Source organism: Camponotus vicinus, unplaced genomic scaffold, assembly GCF_025532165.1.
Source record: "Camponotus vicinus isolate PSW18456_S1 unplaced genomic scaffold, iyCamVici1.0 SCAF_5, whole genome shotgun sequence".
In the NCBI taxonomy this organism is placed as follows: Eukaryota; Metazoa; Arthropoda; class Insecta; order Hymenoptera; family Formicidae; genus Camponotus; species Camponotus vicinus.
Window position 1 is genome coordinate 4,263,830 of NW_028141977.1, and position 19,657 is coordinate 4,283,486.

The 19,657-nt window shown below is 29.4% G+C and overlaps 1 protein-coding gene across 5 annotated transcripts in view; it reads right to left on the reverse strand.

Moving 5' to 3' along the window:
• The window catches only part of LOC145971954 (uncharacterized), a 35,613-nt gene extending 23,838 nt beyond the window's left edge, over nt 1–11,775 (reverse strand). For 2 of the 5 annotated variants that reach the window (XM_083100070.1, XM_083100069.1), the window contains exons 1-2: nt 11,373–11,580; nt 5,344–5,469 (exon numbers count right to left, since the gene is read on the reverse strand). In XM_083100070.1, the coding sequence (XP_082956196.1) occupies nt 5,344–5,469; nt 11,373–11,526 (280 nt within the window). In that variant the 5' untranslated portion in view covers nt 11,527–11,580. The other 3 variants (XM_083100073.1, XM_083100071.1, XM_083100074.1) reach the window with 3 other exon arrangements.
• Nucleotides 11,776–19,657: the final 7,882 nt, after the last annotated feature.

The following is a 19,657-nucleotide window of genomic DNA, read 5'->3' on the forward strand; positions in this document are numbered from 1 at the left end:
ATTATTTAATTTTATTGGACCAAATGTTTTATATATTATAAAGGATACATAATGCCATCCACTTATATATAATCAAAAATAATTTTATCTATATACAGGGTGTCCCATTTTAATGTCCCACCCCAAATAACTTTCTTATTTTTAATTTTAGAAAAAGATGTTTCAGACAAAAGTTGTATGGTTTCAAGGGGGACATAAGGTGGTATCATTAGTTTAACCTTGAATAGTTGCTTCAAGGTCATGTAAAGGTCACCTTCAATTTTTTAAATGAAACCCCTTACTTTCTATTGCATATTCTTGTAGCTTATCTCGAGAGCTTTCCAAAACACTATAATTAAGTACCTTTTCGTTAAGTACTTTTTAAGTTATGAGGCTTGAAATAATTTCTTAATTTTACATAAACCGTAAAATATCTTGTAAAATATTCATTTTTCGATTATCTTACCTTAATACTTTTATGTACAAAATAATGAGAGGAATCAATTGGTGTAAAGAAAACACATAGTTGTTTTTAAGACAAAATATGGAATTGTTAATTGCAAATTACATATTTTTTATATATATACGGGTGGTCTGGGATATATATATATATACAGGGTGAGCCATTTTAATTAACGCACGCAATTATTTCGGACACAAAGCATTTTAGAGAAAAATGTTTCAGACAAAAGTTTTATGGTTTCGAGGGGGCCATAAGATGGTATCATTGGTTTGACCTTGAAGAGTTATTTGAAGGTCACATGAAGGTCACCTTCAATTTTTTAAATGGAACCTACTATTTGTCATTGCATATTCTTGTAGCTTATCTCGAGAGCTTTCCAAAACACTATAATAAAATATTTTTCCCTTAAGTACTTTTTGAGTTATGAGGCTTGAAGTCACTTCTTAAATTTACATAAACCGTAAAATATCATGTAAAATATTCATTTTTCGATTATCTTATCTTAATACTTTTATGTACAAAATAATGAGAGGAATCAATTGGTGTAAAGAAAACACATAGTTGTTTTTAAGAAAAAATATGGAATTGTTAATTGCAAATTATATATTTTTTCTTCAAAACAACTATATGTTTTCTTTACACCAGTTGATTCCTCTCATTATTTTGTACGTAAAAGTATTAAGGTAAGATAATCGAAAAATGAATATTTTACAAGATATTTTACGGTTTATGTAAAATTAAGAAATTATTTCAAGCCTCATAACTCAAAAAGTACTTAACGAAAAGGTACTTAATTACAGTGTTTTGGAAAGCTCTCGAGATAAGCTACAAGAATGTGCAATGACAAATAGTAGGTTCCATTTAAGAAATTGAAGGTGACCTTCATGTGACCTTCAAATAACTCTTCAAGGTCAAACCGATGATACCATCTTATGGCCCCCTCGAAACCATAAAACTTTTGTCTGAAACATTTTTCTCTAAAATGCTTTGTTTCCGAAATAATTGCGTGCGTTTATTAAAATGGCTCACCCTGTATATATATATATATAGGGTATCCCAGACCACCCCTTTTAAAATGAAAATAAATGGCTTTTGTCAAAAATCGCGAACAATTTTTAAGTAAATCGGGTACGCTCTATCAAATGGTGATATTTTCAACTTTTGATTCCGACCGAAAATACGCCATCCGGATCGGAAGTTGAATTTTTTTAGGGGAACATGGTACTTTTTATTACAGATTCGAATTGTACATGAAAAAAATAAGAAACTTTTGTATTAAACGTTTTTTCTGAAAGTGCCTCTGTCAATCTTAAAATTGACCTTGAAGGTAACTGTGATGAACTTTTCAATTAATATTTCTATATAATAATATTTCTATATAATAATTAATATTTCTATTATTATTACAAAAATCGTTACATGGAATAGGATTTCTTTATTTAATTTACTGCGCTCTACCTCCTCACAAGTGCGTGAGCTCATGCTCAGGGACACCCTGTATATAACATAATTATATATAAACCATTTTCCCACGTATTCATTTAAGATCCAAAATTCGTCCATTTAAGACCCATAATTTGTCCACTAAAGGACGTCCGATGGATGTACACAATGTCCGACATGGACGTCCATTGTACATACATAGGATGTACTTGTGCTTCTTGGGATCTATAACAGAATATTGTGATTTATTTTCATGTTTTATGATATCATTTTAAATAGAACAATATTTTTATAAAATGTAGTATCACAAAATATTAAATTATTATTATTTATAAATTATATATTTATTATATATAATTTATAAAAAATAATAATTTAATATTTTGGAATATTACTGAATATTTAGAACAATTTTCATAATTAATTGATAAATATAATCTAACCTAACATTCAAGTCATTAGGAAAATGAAAATATTTGCTTACCGGATTTATCAGTTAATAAAATAATATATCTTGAATAATATATTCTCTATTATATAAACGATAAGGGATGTGACGTCCCGCAATTGACTTAATAAGAGATAAACATAAAGAAAAGCTCTCGAAGAATCAATTAATCAATATAAAAGGCAAGAGCATATAAACAAGTATAAAGGCAGAGAGCATATAAACAAGTAATATTGCAATCAAAATGTAGGAAAGAATATAAAACAAATATAGTTAAAAATACAGTAATTTAATAAAGCAAAAAAAATACAAAAATAGAAATCGAATTATAACGGACGTTTCTGGCTCTTGTTTTGAGCCTTCTTCAGCGCAAAAAAATTAAGCAATATAGGAAGTTACAAAGATAAAAACAGAAAAAAGAATGAATTAAGATCAATAATCTAATTTAGACGAGGTGTCAATAACGCATGAACGCAAAATTAATAGGCGTTTATCCAACCGTTGGCTCTCCAGATTAAAAGAATAACATTATTGTTTGGCGGAAATGAAGAGTGCAGAATCAAGATTTGAAAACATTGACAAGTGCCTCCTAAAAATGGCACCATCCGAATTAGTCCGCTAATAAAATATGAAATACAAAAAAAAAAGGAAAACTTACAATAAATTGTTCTGCCAGAATATGATCGTTGGAGAGGCAACGTGATATGTATGACGATCGATTACTGTCGAAAGCACGTTGCTCGTGTCATGGATGAGACTATGGAAAGTTCTTCTTTTTTCACGGTTCCTTTTTTACCTAATATTACAGAGCGGTTCAGAAGCATCTTTAAGGACTTAAATGTCAAACTATCTTATTTCAGTCTAAATAAACTTAATAAATTCATTAAAGTACATAAAGACCGGGTTCCTATTAACTGTAAAACCAATGTAGTCTACAAGATTGATTGCTCCGATTGCGATGCGTCTTATGTGGGTCAAACTTCCAGAATGTTGAAGACTAGAATTTCCGAACATAGATCCCAGATTAATAGAAATTATGTTAATCGCTCAGTAATTACTAATCATAGACTGCAATATAATCATGATTTTCTTTGGGATGATGCTGAGATTTTGGATGAAACGTCACTGTATAGTAAAAGGCTGATATCTGAAATGCTGCATATTAAAAGACAGAAAAATGGTTTAAATTTGCAAACAGACACAGAAAATTTTTTTTTTTTTTTCTGTTTATCATAGTTTTATAAACAGTCTGCCTAAGTATTGATATGTCATACTTAGGTATATGTCATACTTAGGTATATAGGGTATATGTTTATTTCTCATTAGCGTTTTCGACAGTAATCGATCGTCATACATATCACGTTGCCTCTCCAACGATCATATTCTGGCAGAACAATTTATTGTAAGTTTTCCTTTTTTTTTTGTATTTCATATTTTATTAGCGGACTAATTCGGATGGTGCCATTTTTAGGAGGCACTTGTCAATGTTTTCAAATCTTGATTCTGCACTCTTCATTTCCGCCAAACAATAATGTTATTCTTTTAATCTGGAGAGCCAACGGTTGGATAAACGCCTATTAATTTTGCGTTCATGCGTTATTGACACCTCGTCTAAATTAGATTATTGATCTTAATTCATTCTTTTTTCTGTTTTTATCTTTGTAACTTCCTATATTGCTTAATTTTTTTGCGCTGAAGAAGGCTCAAAACAAGAGCCAGAAACGTCCGTTATAATTCGATTTCTATTTTTGTATTTTTTTTGCTTTATTAAATTACTGTATTTTTAACTATATTTGTTTTATATTCTTTCCTACATTTTGATTGCAATATTACTTGTTTATATGCTCTCTATTGTCTTTTATATTGATTAATTAATAAGAGATGTCACAGTGGTTTCCATTTCGAGTAGACCAGATTAGTCAAGATCATTTGTTTTATATTTCGCGCTAAAATAGTGGGGTTACTTTATAACTCCTGAAAATTCTAAAGTTAAAAAATTAACCTTAGGGTATACTCTGACGTTTTTACCTGGCATTTCCGAACGCAACTAGTGTCAATCTTGTCTTAGCCGGGTTAGTTTTTGAACGACGGCGAGTAACTTTTTAACCCAGGGTAGGATTTCTGAACGCAGCCCTAAAGATTTTACAAGAACTATGCATAATAACTAAATATCGCTATTTTCAAAACAATTTACTCAATGAAGGAACACTTTCTATTTAATATTACCGAAGCAATGACTAAAACTAAAATAAGTAGATTAGATAACATGCGAATAATTTTGATCCACACATATTAGATTTAGAAGAACAGTTTCATTGTGCAATAGCAGTTGTCACACCAGAAATGGTCCAAGTATATAAAAAAATCTTATCCGCAATAACGATATTTAGTTATTATACATAGTTCTTGTAAAATCTTTAGCAAAATAATAAAATAGCGTATATGTTCAAAACTGCGCAAGCTGTGCGCGCGCCACCTCTGATTCATGCGTAATTTAAAGCGCTTATTCATTAGCTTAAAGTTGCTCTCAATAAAAAAGTAATATTTAGACGCAAATTTGCCAAAAGAAAAAGTTGTTTCTTTTAGTACGAACTATCACGCTATGCATTCCGTATCCGCGAATTCTGGTACCTTCTGTATATAAAATTATATGTATATATTGTATATAAATATAATAGTATATATATATATATATATATATATATATAAACAATAGTATATAAATATAAACATGTTATATGTATACAAATTTTAGTAGTGATAACATAGAGATTCAGTAGAGATTCGTACGAATCCTCTTTTATAAAAATGATTATAAAATATCATAAATTATAAGATTAATAAATATAACTATAGATTATATTATAATTATAATTATAGATTATAATTATAATATAATCTATATAGTTATATTTATTAATCTTATATTAGTACAAAATTATTACATCTTATTACGCATTAGTATTATTTCTTGCAATAGGAAAAGAGAGAAAAAATATTTCAAAAATACCTCGATCATCATTAAACGGAATACTCGTATGTCTAGGTGCAAACGTTACGACTGTGTTGCGTTTCGCTGGATATTCCTCAACAGTATTAATTTTCTGAGTTTGAGCAACATCTATTTCTTCGATTTCTAAAATAATATAAAAATTTTCTTCAGAAAATATTATTACTTTATATCAGTGCTGGGATTTACTTGCAACTTTCAGCCAGATTTCTTAGCTTACGCCTACTGTTCCCCTCTTACCGTTCGCGCCGCTCGTAACTAAGGAGCGCTCAGGAACGTGCGCGTCACAAATGTAATGTGGCAATCTATCTATCTAAGTTCTCTTTATTGTAATTACGTTTCAAAACACAAATATTTTTAATTGTTACAGAACATATATGTAATTAATAATAGAATAATTATTTTTATTATTAATAAACAATAAAGAGAACTTAGATAGATTGCCACATTACATTTGTGACGCGCAAGTTCTTGAGCGCTCCTTAGTTACGAGCGTCCGGCGGCGCGGTTGTTGAGGCACGAACGGTAAGAGGGGAACAGTAGGCGTAAGCTAAGAAATCTGGCCGAAAGTTGCAAGTAAATCCCAGCACTGCTTTATATAATAACCAATTTCTTTTGATTATGTATATATAAATCATTCAATATACAAGGTGTCAGGCAATTTTTGACCTTCACGAAGTAAGAAGGTAGACTGGCTCAAATTAAGAAAGAAGGTACTATACTATTTTGCGATATTCGCAATAATTAACGAAAAATTAATTAAAGAAGATCGGCCAATGCGCGTGGCTAGAAGCACACGACGGCGAAGGCGGTCTGACTGTAACATAATGGCGGCGCGCGGCGAAGCGGTGATTGGGGAGGGGAGGAGCGATGAGTGTGTAAGCGCGTGGCGAAGGCTCCTCCCCTCCCCTCGCCGCGTAATGGCGAAGCGAAGGAACACATTTTAAATATTACCATTCTAAATATAACACATTCTAAATATTATAAGAACCATACAATATTACAGAAACATACAAATATAAAACATTTTTTAGCACTTTTTCATCTTTTTGAAAGATTTCGGAAATATTGCAAATGCAATATTATAAAACGTGATGCAGGTATATTTCTGAAATATTTCAGATACAAAGTTACAATTGAAATGTTAATGAAATATTTCTCAACATTACATTTTAATAATATTACGTGCCGATTGATATTACTGGTAAGTTAATTCTAATTTCCCGTAAATATAATGTTGCATCTGTTATAATTGTTACATTCATAGTTTACTTTATATTGATTCATATAAAATATTGATCACATACAGTTGGTAATTAAATAAATAAAATAAATTATATGTATATTTATTAATACCATTATTACCAAACTTAACTATTTATAATATTTCTAAAATCTTTCAGAAAGATAAAAAAGTTTAATATCTAAAAAAATTTTATATTTGTATATTTTTGTAATATTACATATTTAGAATGTGTCTCTTCGCTTTGCCGGTATGCGGTTTTACACCAAATTTAACTAACTCGTATTCAATTTTTCATCATGAAATATATAAAGAACTAGTAACACAAGATCCAAAGTATATTTCTTTTTTTTAGTCAGTTTAACTTCTGATAAACTGACTTAATTTAAAATAATTTATTTGTTTAATAATCTGGATCCGTTGTTGGAATTCAAAATATTAAACATTATTATTTGAAATTAAGCCAGTTTATCAGAAATTAAACTGATAAATGAGAAATAACCCATTTATTGAAATGAAATTAAACGGATAAATGGGAAGTAGCCCATTTATTTCGTATATTAAAGTATTCTTACCCAGGTAGCAAGCACATGTTATTTTGACGTTCCAAACTGGTCATTTTTGGTCATATGTCGTCAAAATGACTGATTTGTTACATGACTTTATATGTATTGACGTCTTGATATAACATTATTTTGACGTCATTTTTCAGTCATGAAGTGACGATTATTTTATTATTAATGTCATTAGTTAGTACATTGATCTCATAAAAAAATCTTTTAAAATTTTTTATATAACATGACTTTCACGATCAGACTTTAACAATTGTTCTTTCGATGCATGCGTTTATTTGTGCACGATTCATGTTGCATAGTTAAAATATTAGCTTTATCAATCGAGTGTAATTAAAGTGCCAAAAAATATATACATTTTTTAAATAAATAATACAATTGATTGGCAAAACATATTTTTATAAAACGCAGGCAATGAAAGACATTATTTGTTAAAATTTTGGTAATTATGCATAAAAAGAGCCCACCTTCGCACAAATGTGTTATTGACGTATGTTGTGAAGATGTTATCCCTGATTAACATTCTGAAGGTTTTAGCCGGCGGTCGTTCTTTATTCAAAAGTTATTAACAAATAAATGTGAGAAATATTGACATAAAGATTCTACTTTATTTGTTCACCGATTTGCTTTATTTTTAAATATGTTATAGGGAAGATTTTCCCAAGTAATTTCGTATATATATATATATATAAGGGTCGGACTCAAATAGTTTTGGAGATACAGGTTGAAAAAGGATAAAAATAATAAATACAAAAATAAGATAAACTTTCGGAAAACCTATTTATATGAAATAATGGGTAAGAATAATTTTCTACGTATTTTTACCTCCTGAACACGAATATGAAACTTAAAAATAGCGGTCGAACCACAGACATTTATACTATATACTAGACCGCTAACTTCCGTCAAATACATGTCCACGAAATTTATGTACTAAATTCTCACGCATGCGTAACGTAGGTGGACAGTAGTCACGTTTGTGATTGGTTGATGTTATGTACAATGTACATAAGTATGTAATTTGTGTATAAACTTACAGTTGAATATAAGTTATTTTTAAATAATATATAATGTTCTTCGTTTTTAATTAAAATTTATCACAGCCTTTAAAGATAAAATATATCAAAATATATTTAAAAGGTATATGATATAATTAAAATCAAGATTAAAAATATATATAGAAGATTAAAAATATATAAAAATTAAAAATATATGTATATAACATTTATATATATATTTATATTTATTTTATTACAAAATTAAAAGTTTATAATGTAAAAAGTACAAGTTTTAAGGTGAAAACTTAAATATTAGCTGGCTACAAGTGTCCACCATATTAATTTTCCACCAATATTACGCATGCGCGACAGCCATATTACATGATTTTCGGGGACACATTTTATGTACAAAATCAATGGGAGTTAGCGATCTAGTTATAGTATAGATATCTGTGGGTCGAACTCGCAAGTCGAAGAAAAACACAAAAAAAGGTAAATTAAAGGTAAATAAAAAAAAGGTAAACAATTTAAATTTATATAGAATTTAATACAATTTAATACAATTATAAAATATCACAAATGTATGTGTACACACACACACACACGCGCGCGCGCGCGCGCGGGGGATGCAAGGGGGGCCTTCGGCCCCCCCTTCCGCAACCACCCCGCCGGTAGGGGACGCATTGCGAAGAGTTCAATCACAATGGATATATGCTGTAAGTTGTAAAGCGAGATCCATCTTGCCTACCGGCGGGGTGGTTGCGGGAGGGAGGCCCGAGGCCCCCCCTCGCATTCCCCGCGCGCGCGCGCGCGCGTGTGTGTGTGTGTACACATACATTTGTGATATTTTTTAATTGTATTAAATTGTATTAAATTCTATATAAATTTAAATTGTATTAAATGTATTTAAAATTATTATTTTTTCATATAACAGCTAAAATAGTAGGTTTATGAAAAAAATGCATATAACCTTTTTTGTAGAGTTTTTCAGCGGCTTTATTTTTTGCTTAAAATTTTTTTCAAATCAATATTTTCGGAGATAAAAAGCATTAAAATTGTGAAATTCTTTTGTTAATAACTTTTTAATAAACAACGACCGCCGGCTAAAACCTTCAGAATATTAATTAGAGATATGACCTTGACAACATATGTCACATTTGTGCGAAGGTGGGCCCCTTTTATGCATAATTACTAAAATTTTATATGATATTAGATGTGTTTTTTTTTATTTACGTTTAAATAAAATGATAATAACAAATATAAAATTTGTGATCTTTTTTCTTATCATATTTGAGTTTTCCAATGTTTTCGAATAAAGCAGTTTAATCAATCCTTTGAAGAATAGAATAGCTGTAATTGTTCAATGATGCTCTCGAATCGGTTAATCTGCTCTCTAAAAGTGAATCAGTGAAAATGTCACTAATTTAAACAGTAAAATAAGATTTCACTGAGAATCAGTGAGTATTTTAATAATCTTCAGTGGAAACGCTTATTTTTTTGTTATTTTATCTTACATCTCACTGATTATGGTCAGTTAAAGTAAAATTCACTGTAAAACCAGTAATCGCTAGTTCGTTCGTTTACCGCTATGATCTCTATCTCTCTCGTATTTAGTTTTAGTCATAAGAATTATATAAAGTTTGCAAAGAGTGATAAAAATCAGATAAAAATTAGAAATATTACTTCGATTTAATTTCTGATACAATCTCAATAGAGAGGTTTCAGATATTAAATCGATCTTATAAGTCGGACAAATAAATGTCTGGCGACTTAATGAAAATTATTCGGTTGTTATCTATTTAAAATAACAAGTTCAATATACATATAATATAAATAAAATAAAATTTTTAATATAATAAATATTTAGTAAATATAAATAAAATTTTTAATTTTATATATATTTATTTATTTTTATATTTATTATATTTATATTATATTTATGAAATAGATAGAGAGATGAATTGTAGTTTAATATTACTGGCAATAACGAAAGAAATATTAATGATATTGAGAAATATTACTGAGATATTACTGATTAAAATAGTCAAAATTATTAACTGATTCTTTCAATAAAATATCACTGATTTACAGTGCTGTACTTATAACTGTAATCAGTGCTGTACTTATAACTGTAATCAGTGACTATTTACTGTTTTTCAGTGATAATACACTGATTCACTTTTAGAAAGTGTTTTATTCGACAACGCTATTAAATATTTTATTATGCTAAGAAAAAGACGTCAAAATATGGTACATTTTATGACGTCAAAATGCGGTACATGTCATGACGTCAAGAATCTATGACATTAGACCGTCATTTTTACGTCATAAAAACGTCAATTCGTAACGTCAAGAATAGACAGTGAATGACCAATTTAAAACGTCAAAATGACGTATGCTTGCTACCTGGGTATGACCGATCGTACTTTTATAAATTTCCAAAATATTCATTTATTAGAAATGAAAAAAGTAATATTTCAGTAATATTATCGAAATATTACTGAAATCTTTCAGCAAGGTTGTATTTGAAATAATTAAAGACATTGAAACATTGCAGAAGTGTTGCACAAACGGTCGTAAAATATTTCTGTAATACTATTGAAAGGTATAATATTTCATGTGAAATATGGCAGCAATGTTTCAATAATATCACATGCCGAGTGAGTACTTATGCATATTACTTGTAATATTCTTTTTAATATTAATATAGCAATGTTTACTGAGATGTATGTAATATAAACTATAAATGTTTAGTACTAAATATCGGAACGTAACTCCATAATACATGTGTTACACTATTATATATTTCAATATCTTGATAATATTTTAAAATGTTGCAGCAACATTGCTGAAATAATATTGTAAAATAATGTCTTTGCAATATTTCTGCAACATTATAATATGCAATGTTGTAACAAGCAATGTTGCTGCAAGTTTCTATGCTGTATGGGTCCTCAGAAAACATAAAATAACAGTAACATAACATCAATGTTATAATTTCCCACTGAATAATGTAATTGTTATATACAAGATATGTTATTATACAATTATATTGTTAAGTGAGAAATTATAACATTGATGTTATATTACTGTTATTTTTGTGTTTGCTGGGTGTATATAAACTTTTTTTAAAAGGGGAAATCGCTTTCGGATACTACGCAAACGCAAAAATTCAACATTAGGATTAAAATTATCATTATAGAGATGATATATAACCTTGAATGCTTCGTGAAATGCTTGTTTCTCTCTCAGTAATAATGTCGATTATTTTCGATGTCAATTTTGTAAAATCCTTATCCTCTGATATATCATTGGTGATCATTATGCTAAAAATAGAGAGAGTTATATCTATGGGAATAGCTATTTCCATGATGTAGATGGGAATCACATTCACGATATCTTTATAAATTAAAATTTGATAAAAAAATTTACGTTATCTAATTTATTTATACATGATATCGATTTTAGAATTTATATACATAGTTTAATTTTTTTAAATATTATAAAGAGACATTGATCGTCCCTTTTCTAAAAATCTAAAAAATCTAAGATATCCAGTTTTGTATAATTATGCAAATTTGACACATTTTTGAAACTATAAAATTGTAATATATAATTGTCATTTGAAGTTGTCGATAATTCAGAGATTTATTTGCACAGATATCTATACTATAACTAGATCGCTAACTCCCATTGATTTTGTACATAAAATGTGTCCCCGAAAACCATGTAATATGGCGGTCGCGCATGCGTAATATTGGTGGAAAACTAATATGGTGAACACTTGTAGCCAGCTATTATTTAAGTTTTCACCTTAAAACTTGTACTTTTTACATTATAAACTTTTAATTTTGTAATAAAATAAATATAAATATATATATAAATTTTTAATCTTTATATATTTTTAATCTTCTATATATATTTTTAATCTTGATTTTAATTATATCATATACCTTTTAAATATATTTTGATATATTTTATCTTTAAAGGCTGTAATAAATTTTAATTAAAAACGATGAACATTATATATTATTTAAAAATAACTTATATTCAACTGTAAGTTTATACACAAATTACATACTTATGTACATTGTACATAACATCAACCAATCACAAACGTGACTGCTGTCCACCAACGTTACGCGTGAGAATTTAATACATAAATTTCGTGGACATGTATTTGACGCAAGTTAGCGGTCTAGTATATAGTATAGATGTCTGTGTTTATTTGGCTGTGTTCCAAAATTGGGTACGTTCCGTTTCACGCATGGATCGCATGGATTACAGCCATAGACATCTATATTATATACTAGACCGCTAACTTGCGTCAAATACATGTCCACGAAATTTATGTATTAAATTCTCACGCATGCGTAACGTTGGTGGACAGCAGTCACGTTTGTGATTGGTTGATGTTATGTACAATGTACGTAAGTATGTAATTTGTGTATAAACTTACAGTTGAATATAAGTTATTTTTAAATAATATATAATGTTCTTCGTTTTTAATTAAAATTTATTACAGCCTTTAAAGATAAAATATATCAAAATATATTTAAAAGGTATATGATATAATTAAAATCAAGATTAAAAATATATATAGAAGATTAAAAATATATAAAAATTAAAAATATATGTATATATAACATTTATATATATATATATATATATATATATATATATATATATATATATATATTTATTTATTTTATTACAAAATTAAAAGTTTATAATGTAAAAAGTACAAGTTTTAAGGTGAAAACTTAAATATTAGCTGGCTACAAGTGTCCACCATATTAATTTTCCACCAATATTACGCATGCGCGACCGCCATATTACATGATTTTCGGGGACACATTTTATGTACAAAATCAATGGGAGTTAGCGATCTAGTTATAGTATAGATATCTGTGATTACAGCGCATCATATGAGCGCATTGACTAATTCCCTTTTTCCCATCATTCTTACTACACACAGTGTTCCGATTAGGGATTCCGTGCGCGCGCATGTGCGGCTCTGCGCTTGCGCGACCGTGAGATTACAATGTAATTTCAAAAGTAATATATTTATATTTATAATATATGTAAATAATATATTTATATATATTATAAATAAATAATCAATATTATATATATAGATAATATATAAGAAATATTATATAAATTATAATAATAAATTTTATTTAAATTAAAATATTAATATTATAAATAATAATAATTACAATGATATAAAATTATAATGATAAATTTAAATAAAAAATAGTAAATATGAAAAATTATTTTGACATATTATTTAGAAAAATTTTAAAAATTAATTTTATATGTTACTAAACCTCACAAAGATATGATAGATCTGACATCTGACAGATCTGAAATCTAGAGTCTCTGCATAGATCCTACCTATATTATATGGCTGATGGCAGAGAACGAGACGTAAGCGCTTACATCTGTCGCAGTCGTGGACGTAAAGTAAGGCAAAGAAAAACTTATATGCAACTTATCTGTCTTGTTCTCTGCCTTTAGCCTATCTCTCTCGCAAGATTTTGCATAAACATGGACGAAACATGCTCTCAATATGCGCTCTATCTGATGGCCAGTCTCTTATTAGAAGGTCTCTAGCTAATAGTACTAAAGCAGCTATCAAATTGAAACGCTACTTTTAATGCTGCCAGCGAAAGCAAACGATAATAAATTAATTGCAAAAATATGGTAGAAAATTTGTAGAAAAAGTTATTTGAAATAATTTTAAAAGTAATAGGTGAAGATTTGAGCGAAGTCTAGCGAGTCAAACTCAGCAGAAATAATAAATAATTATTTTAAGCGTGTTCCTATAAAATACGTTGCAAAAATTACATTGAAAATGTAGTTCGGCAATATACCCCGATGTTGATTTTGAAAGTCATTTTCGGTAAGTTACTTATTAAATTATTTGGAAATTTAGATTTAGAACAAACCTAGCTCTCTTCGATTATTTTAGCCTTGACATATCAAAATTATTGCCTTAAGTCATATTCGAAAGATTTTAGTTGTCGCTTATTATTTATTAAAGAAAGTTTTAACCCAAAAAATTTGAAATATTTGATGTACTTTAATATTTGAAATGTTTTGCATAGCCTCAGTCGACCAACATTTAGGTTTTTATTAGAACTATTAAGTCCACAATTGTCAAAGCAACCTGTCAGATGTGGCAGATATACTATATCATCGGAAAAGACATTATTAGCAATATGGATGATGGCAACTTCTAATTCATACAGATAAGTAAAATTTATTAATGATATTTACATAGCAATTTAATAATCCAACACTAATAATTACAACTAGAAAAGAGTTAAATCAATTTAATGCTATTCATATAAACATAGACTATAGGCTCTTCTTTTTTATTGATTCTTTTTTATTGATCTATTGTCGTATTGGATATTAATTATATTATAGATGTGTTGCTGATCAATTTGGTGTTGGCAAAAGAATTGCTTGGAGATGTGTCCAAAAAGTTGTAAATGCTTTATATTCGCATCTTGACACATTTATCACATGGTCACAGAGAAAGAGCTGAAGAAATATGGACATGTGTTAAAAACAGATATAAATTTCCAAAAGTTATAGGCTCGATAGATTGTACTCATGTAAAAATTACAGCACCAAAAGTACATCCTGATGCTTACACAAATTGGAAAGGGTATCATTCCATACAGTTGCAGGTATATTTAAAATTGTTACAGATATATTGAACATTCAAATTAGGTATGTACACTGCGCGTCAATGATCCTGTCCTACGCGGGGCAAGAGGACGCGCAGTGTACTTAATATGGCAGAGAAGTCATTTGGACACAATACGATTGAACACTCATATCGACCAGTGCCTTTTAATTTTCTTTCTATTAACAATTGCAGACTTTAAATTTTAAAATGCTTATTTTAAATTTAAAACACCTAGCCCAAATAAATGAATAAATTATCAATTATTAAAAGTTAAAATATAACTTGTAAAGATTTAAAATATATATTATTTTTATACATGTCTATATTTAGAATTTGTATTTAACATTTTTATAATTCTATATCCTCTTTATAAAATAATAATTATTGTTTTTTGCAGGTCATATGTGATTATGAATTGAAATTCACTCATGTTTATGCAGGACAGGTAGGATCAGTGCATGACATGAGAGTTTTTCGTTTATCAGGTGTTGAAAACTTGTGTACACCGCAAAACTTCCCTGAAAATAGTCATTTGTTGGGTGATGCTGCACATACAAAAATATATAATGGTCCCATTTAAAGATAATGGGCATTTAACTGATGCACGAATCACGTATAATATTCGTTTCTCAAGCTAGAATGATGATTGAAAGAGCAATAGGTTTATTGAAAGGAAGATTCAGAAGTCTTCTTGATAAATTGCCTATGACACGAACTGATTTAATTCCAAAATATATTATTGCATGTTGCATTCTGCATAATATATGTTTAATGAAAAATGACCACATGGGCATATCTATTATTGTGCAAGAAAATGAATTTGAAGAAAATACTGCTCAAAATAGAATGGTCGAATTTTTGCGACATTGACAAACGCAATGCAATTATATATTCTTTACAAAATAAAAATTATAATTTTTTAATAAAATTTTCTATAACAAAATTACAAGTGTTTTCTTTAATAAAATTAATGTAATCTGTATTATAATAAACTTATATATATCCCCAATAGCCAAGTCTGCTAAAGCAGATCTTGTCAGGTAATCTGTTACAAATTTTTGTCGACAGAAAGATTACAGAATTGATGCAGGTTCTGATATATCATGTGATGTCGGCAGAATGTCAACAGAAATATAACAAAATCTGTTCACATAACTGGACAACAGATTATCAACAGAAACCGAGCAGAACTTGTTGATATAATTAACGGCACATTGATAGCAGAAACTGAACAGGATCTGTGCGGCGCAATTTTGACAGCAGATTGGTAACAAAAATCGAGCAGGATCTGCGCAATGAAATTTGATATCAAATTGTCAGCAGAACCCGAGTAGAGCCTGCTGATGTAACTGACGGCAGATTGATGGCAGAAATGGAACAGGATCTATGCGGTGAAATTTGATGTCAGATTGCCTGTAGAAACCGAGCAGGATTTGCGCACACAATATCTGATAGCAGATTGACGGCAGAAGCAGAACAGGGTTTGCATGATTCGATAGTTCCTTCGTTTACCGCTATGTGACATACTTTCTCGCAATCAAATCTCTGTCAAAAATATATATAAAGTCGCGATTATTAATAAAAGATCAAAAATATAGTAACTATTTCTATCACTTTAATTTCTGACATCTGATACAAGCAGATGAGATTCAGAATATTAAACTGATTAGAATCAATAGGATAAATGGTAAATTATTCATTTACTGCCTATTTGAAGCATAAAGCAAGAATTAATTCTAAATAAATTATATCTCGTTTTATAAATTAAATTACTTTTACTTTATTATTAATTTAATTAAATTGAACTAGTCCTTCGTTATGTGAGAATAATTACAATATAATATATATTATTATACATTATGTCATATCAGAAAAAATTGTAATTAACCGATAACTCACCGATAATACTCTTATTTAGCACCTGTAATAATCAATTTTATTGCATTTATACAACATTAATATAAGTAAGCCCAAATCTTGTTCGGTTTCTGCTGTCAATTTGCCATCAGATTGCGTGCGCAGATCCTGCTCGATTTCTGCCGACAATCTGTTGTCAGATTATGTTTACAGATTCTGCTCGGTTTTTGCCGCCAATCGAGCGTCAAGTCATGTTTACAGATTCTGCTGGATTTCTGCTACCAATCTGCTGTCAGATTCTGTGAGCAGGCTCTGTCAGCAGAATATAAGCTGAATGAGGACGCAGTTGATGTCAGTCTGCTGATATACTTTGATTAAATCTGTTACCAGTCTGCCGACATACTGCTAACATTTTGCTTACGGGGTATTATATATATTATAATAAACTATCATAGCGTCTTAAAACGAATATATCTTTGAACATAAGACAAAAATCTGTAATACTGTAAGATAATATCACACAAATTCAAAGTTTTATATAGCAACAATAAGATTATTTATCAACCATCTTTACCATTAGACTTTCCATTTTTATTAAGTAGACCATTTTCTCGTCATATCTTTTTTAAGTATTGCTCTCCTTTTCTTCTTTTAGTTTTATAGATTTTGCAAAATAGTCTTCTATTGCATGAATTATTTTTCCTTTCTTTGGCACTATAACTAAAAGTAAAGTAATTAAACTAATTAAAGGAATAAGTAAACTAATTAAAGGAAAATGATATATACGAAATGTTATAAATTTAAAAAATTGTGTACATATATATTTTAATGTACACTGTCCGTTAATGATTTATTCCGTTTTCCTAATGAAGGTTGGTAATATCCCATACAGCACAGAAGCTTGCATCAATATTGCTGCAATGTTACAACATTGCTCACTGCAGTGTAATATTGCAGAAATAATGCAGAGACATTATTTTGTAATATTACTTTGGCAATGTTGCAGCAACGTTTTAACATAGCGAAAATGTATAACATGTATTTCTATTGTTACTTGCCGCTACGCAGCGATACCAAATTTAACTAACTCTTATTCGAATTCATCTAAAGTGGATATAAGGTCTACAAAGGACTAATGTAGTATTTGTCTTGTGTCAGTTTAATTTCTGATAAACTGACTTGGTTTATTTAATATTCTGAATCCTAATGAGGGATCTAGATTATTAAACAAATAATTTGTTTAGTAAAATCTGGATTCCTCATTGGGTTTCAGAATATTAAACAGATTTTTCTTAATTGAATGGGTAAATAGGAAATAGTTCATTTATTGCACGAATTAAAATATTCTAGTGTCGAATGTATGTTAAATAATTGTATGTATATTATTGAGATAAATATTTAAGAAACATCTAATAAAAAACACTAATAGATGTTTTTTAAAGGCATTTTTTCCTATCTTTCTTAAACATTTTTTTATATTTTCAAAGTTTATTTATTAAATTTAAAACGGTGTCTGCATTTGTAGCAAAACGGGTTTTAATATTACAAATACGTTGCACCGTAACATTGCTACAATCTTACATTGCAATATTCCTAAAAGCGGACAATTTAACGTTGCTGCAATCCCACAACAATGGTACAGCAACATTTTGCAAGTGAATTTGCAACATTGCAATATTGCGGTGAAAAATTGCTGCAATGTATATGCAATTTTTGTGTGCAGTATGGGATCTATCCTTTGCTAATGTATAAGAATCTTATGCTTATATCTTATCTTAGTTAGAGAAACGGAACGAATCGTTGATGCGTATTGTACATACATGTATTTTATATAATTATTCCTTTTTAGAGATCTTAATTACTTTTAAAAAGTGTATTGAGTCCTAGATTCAGTAATTACGTCATATAATAATCCTGAATAAAATACTTTTTGGATCTTCGTTTTCTACGTTATTGTTACATCCAGGCCCGGAGAAGGATGGGCATAACAAGCAAGGGCGTAACACAGATATTTTTCCGAAATCGTAGTAGGAGGTAAGCGACTCGGGTCGAACGAACTTTAAGGCTCGAAAACAGGTAAATGACTCTCTTTGAGTCGCTATTAGGCCCAGTTCCACAACTTACTTTAACCGAAGTTTAACTCGTTAAAGAAGGATTTACATTGCGTTCAACGTCCGATGTATGGAGTGAGTCCCGATTGCGCACATTCCCGATCGGACACGACGACATTTTCCGATTGGACACAGTCCCGATCGGACACAAACCTATGTGAAATCGTACAATAATAGACTTCGTTTTGCACTGAAAGCACAGGGCGGTGTGAATTGAACTCATTTCGCGTGTAAAGTTGCAAACCCATGTGGAACCGTACAATAATAGACTTTATTTCGCATTAAAAGCACAGGGTGAAAGCATGTGTCCGATCGGATCTGTGTCCGATCGGGTCTGTGTCCGATCGGGTCTTTTGCGAGCGCTCGAATTCAAAAATGTATTCTTGAATCAAAGATGCATATTCGCACGGTTGCGTATTCGCAAATTTTCACTTGCAATGCAACGAGTGGGTATATAAAGCACTCGCATCTATAATTGCGCATACAAAATAATGGATTTTATAAATCAAGTTATTGTATTAAATGAATTAGAAGCTGCAGAAATTGCTGCAGAACGAAATCCTCGACATATTTTTCAAGAACGTGATCCCTTTGAATTAAGTGACGATAAGTTTATTAAGATATTCAGGCTGTCTAAAAATTTAGTTAACGAGTTCATTGATGATATTCAACCTTTTATGCAACAACCATCCAGAAAATCTGCTTTAAGCATACAAAGAAAGGTACGTATAAGAAATGTATATTTTTATAATTTTGCATTACACATTATTCAATTATTTTAATAATTTACTTATATTGTTTGCCTAGTAGGTATTCTCTGCATTACG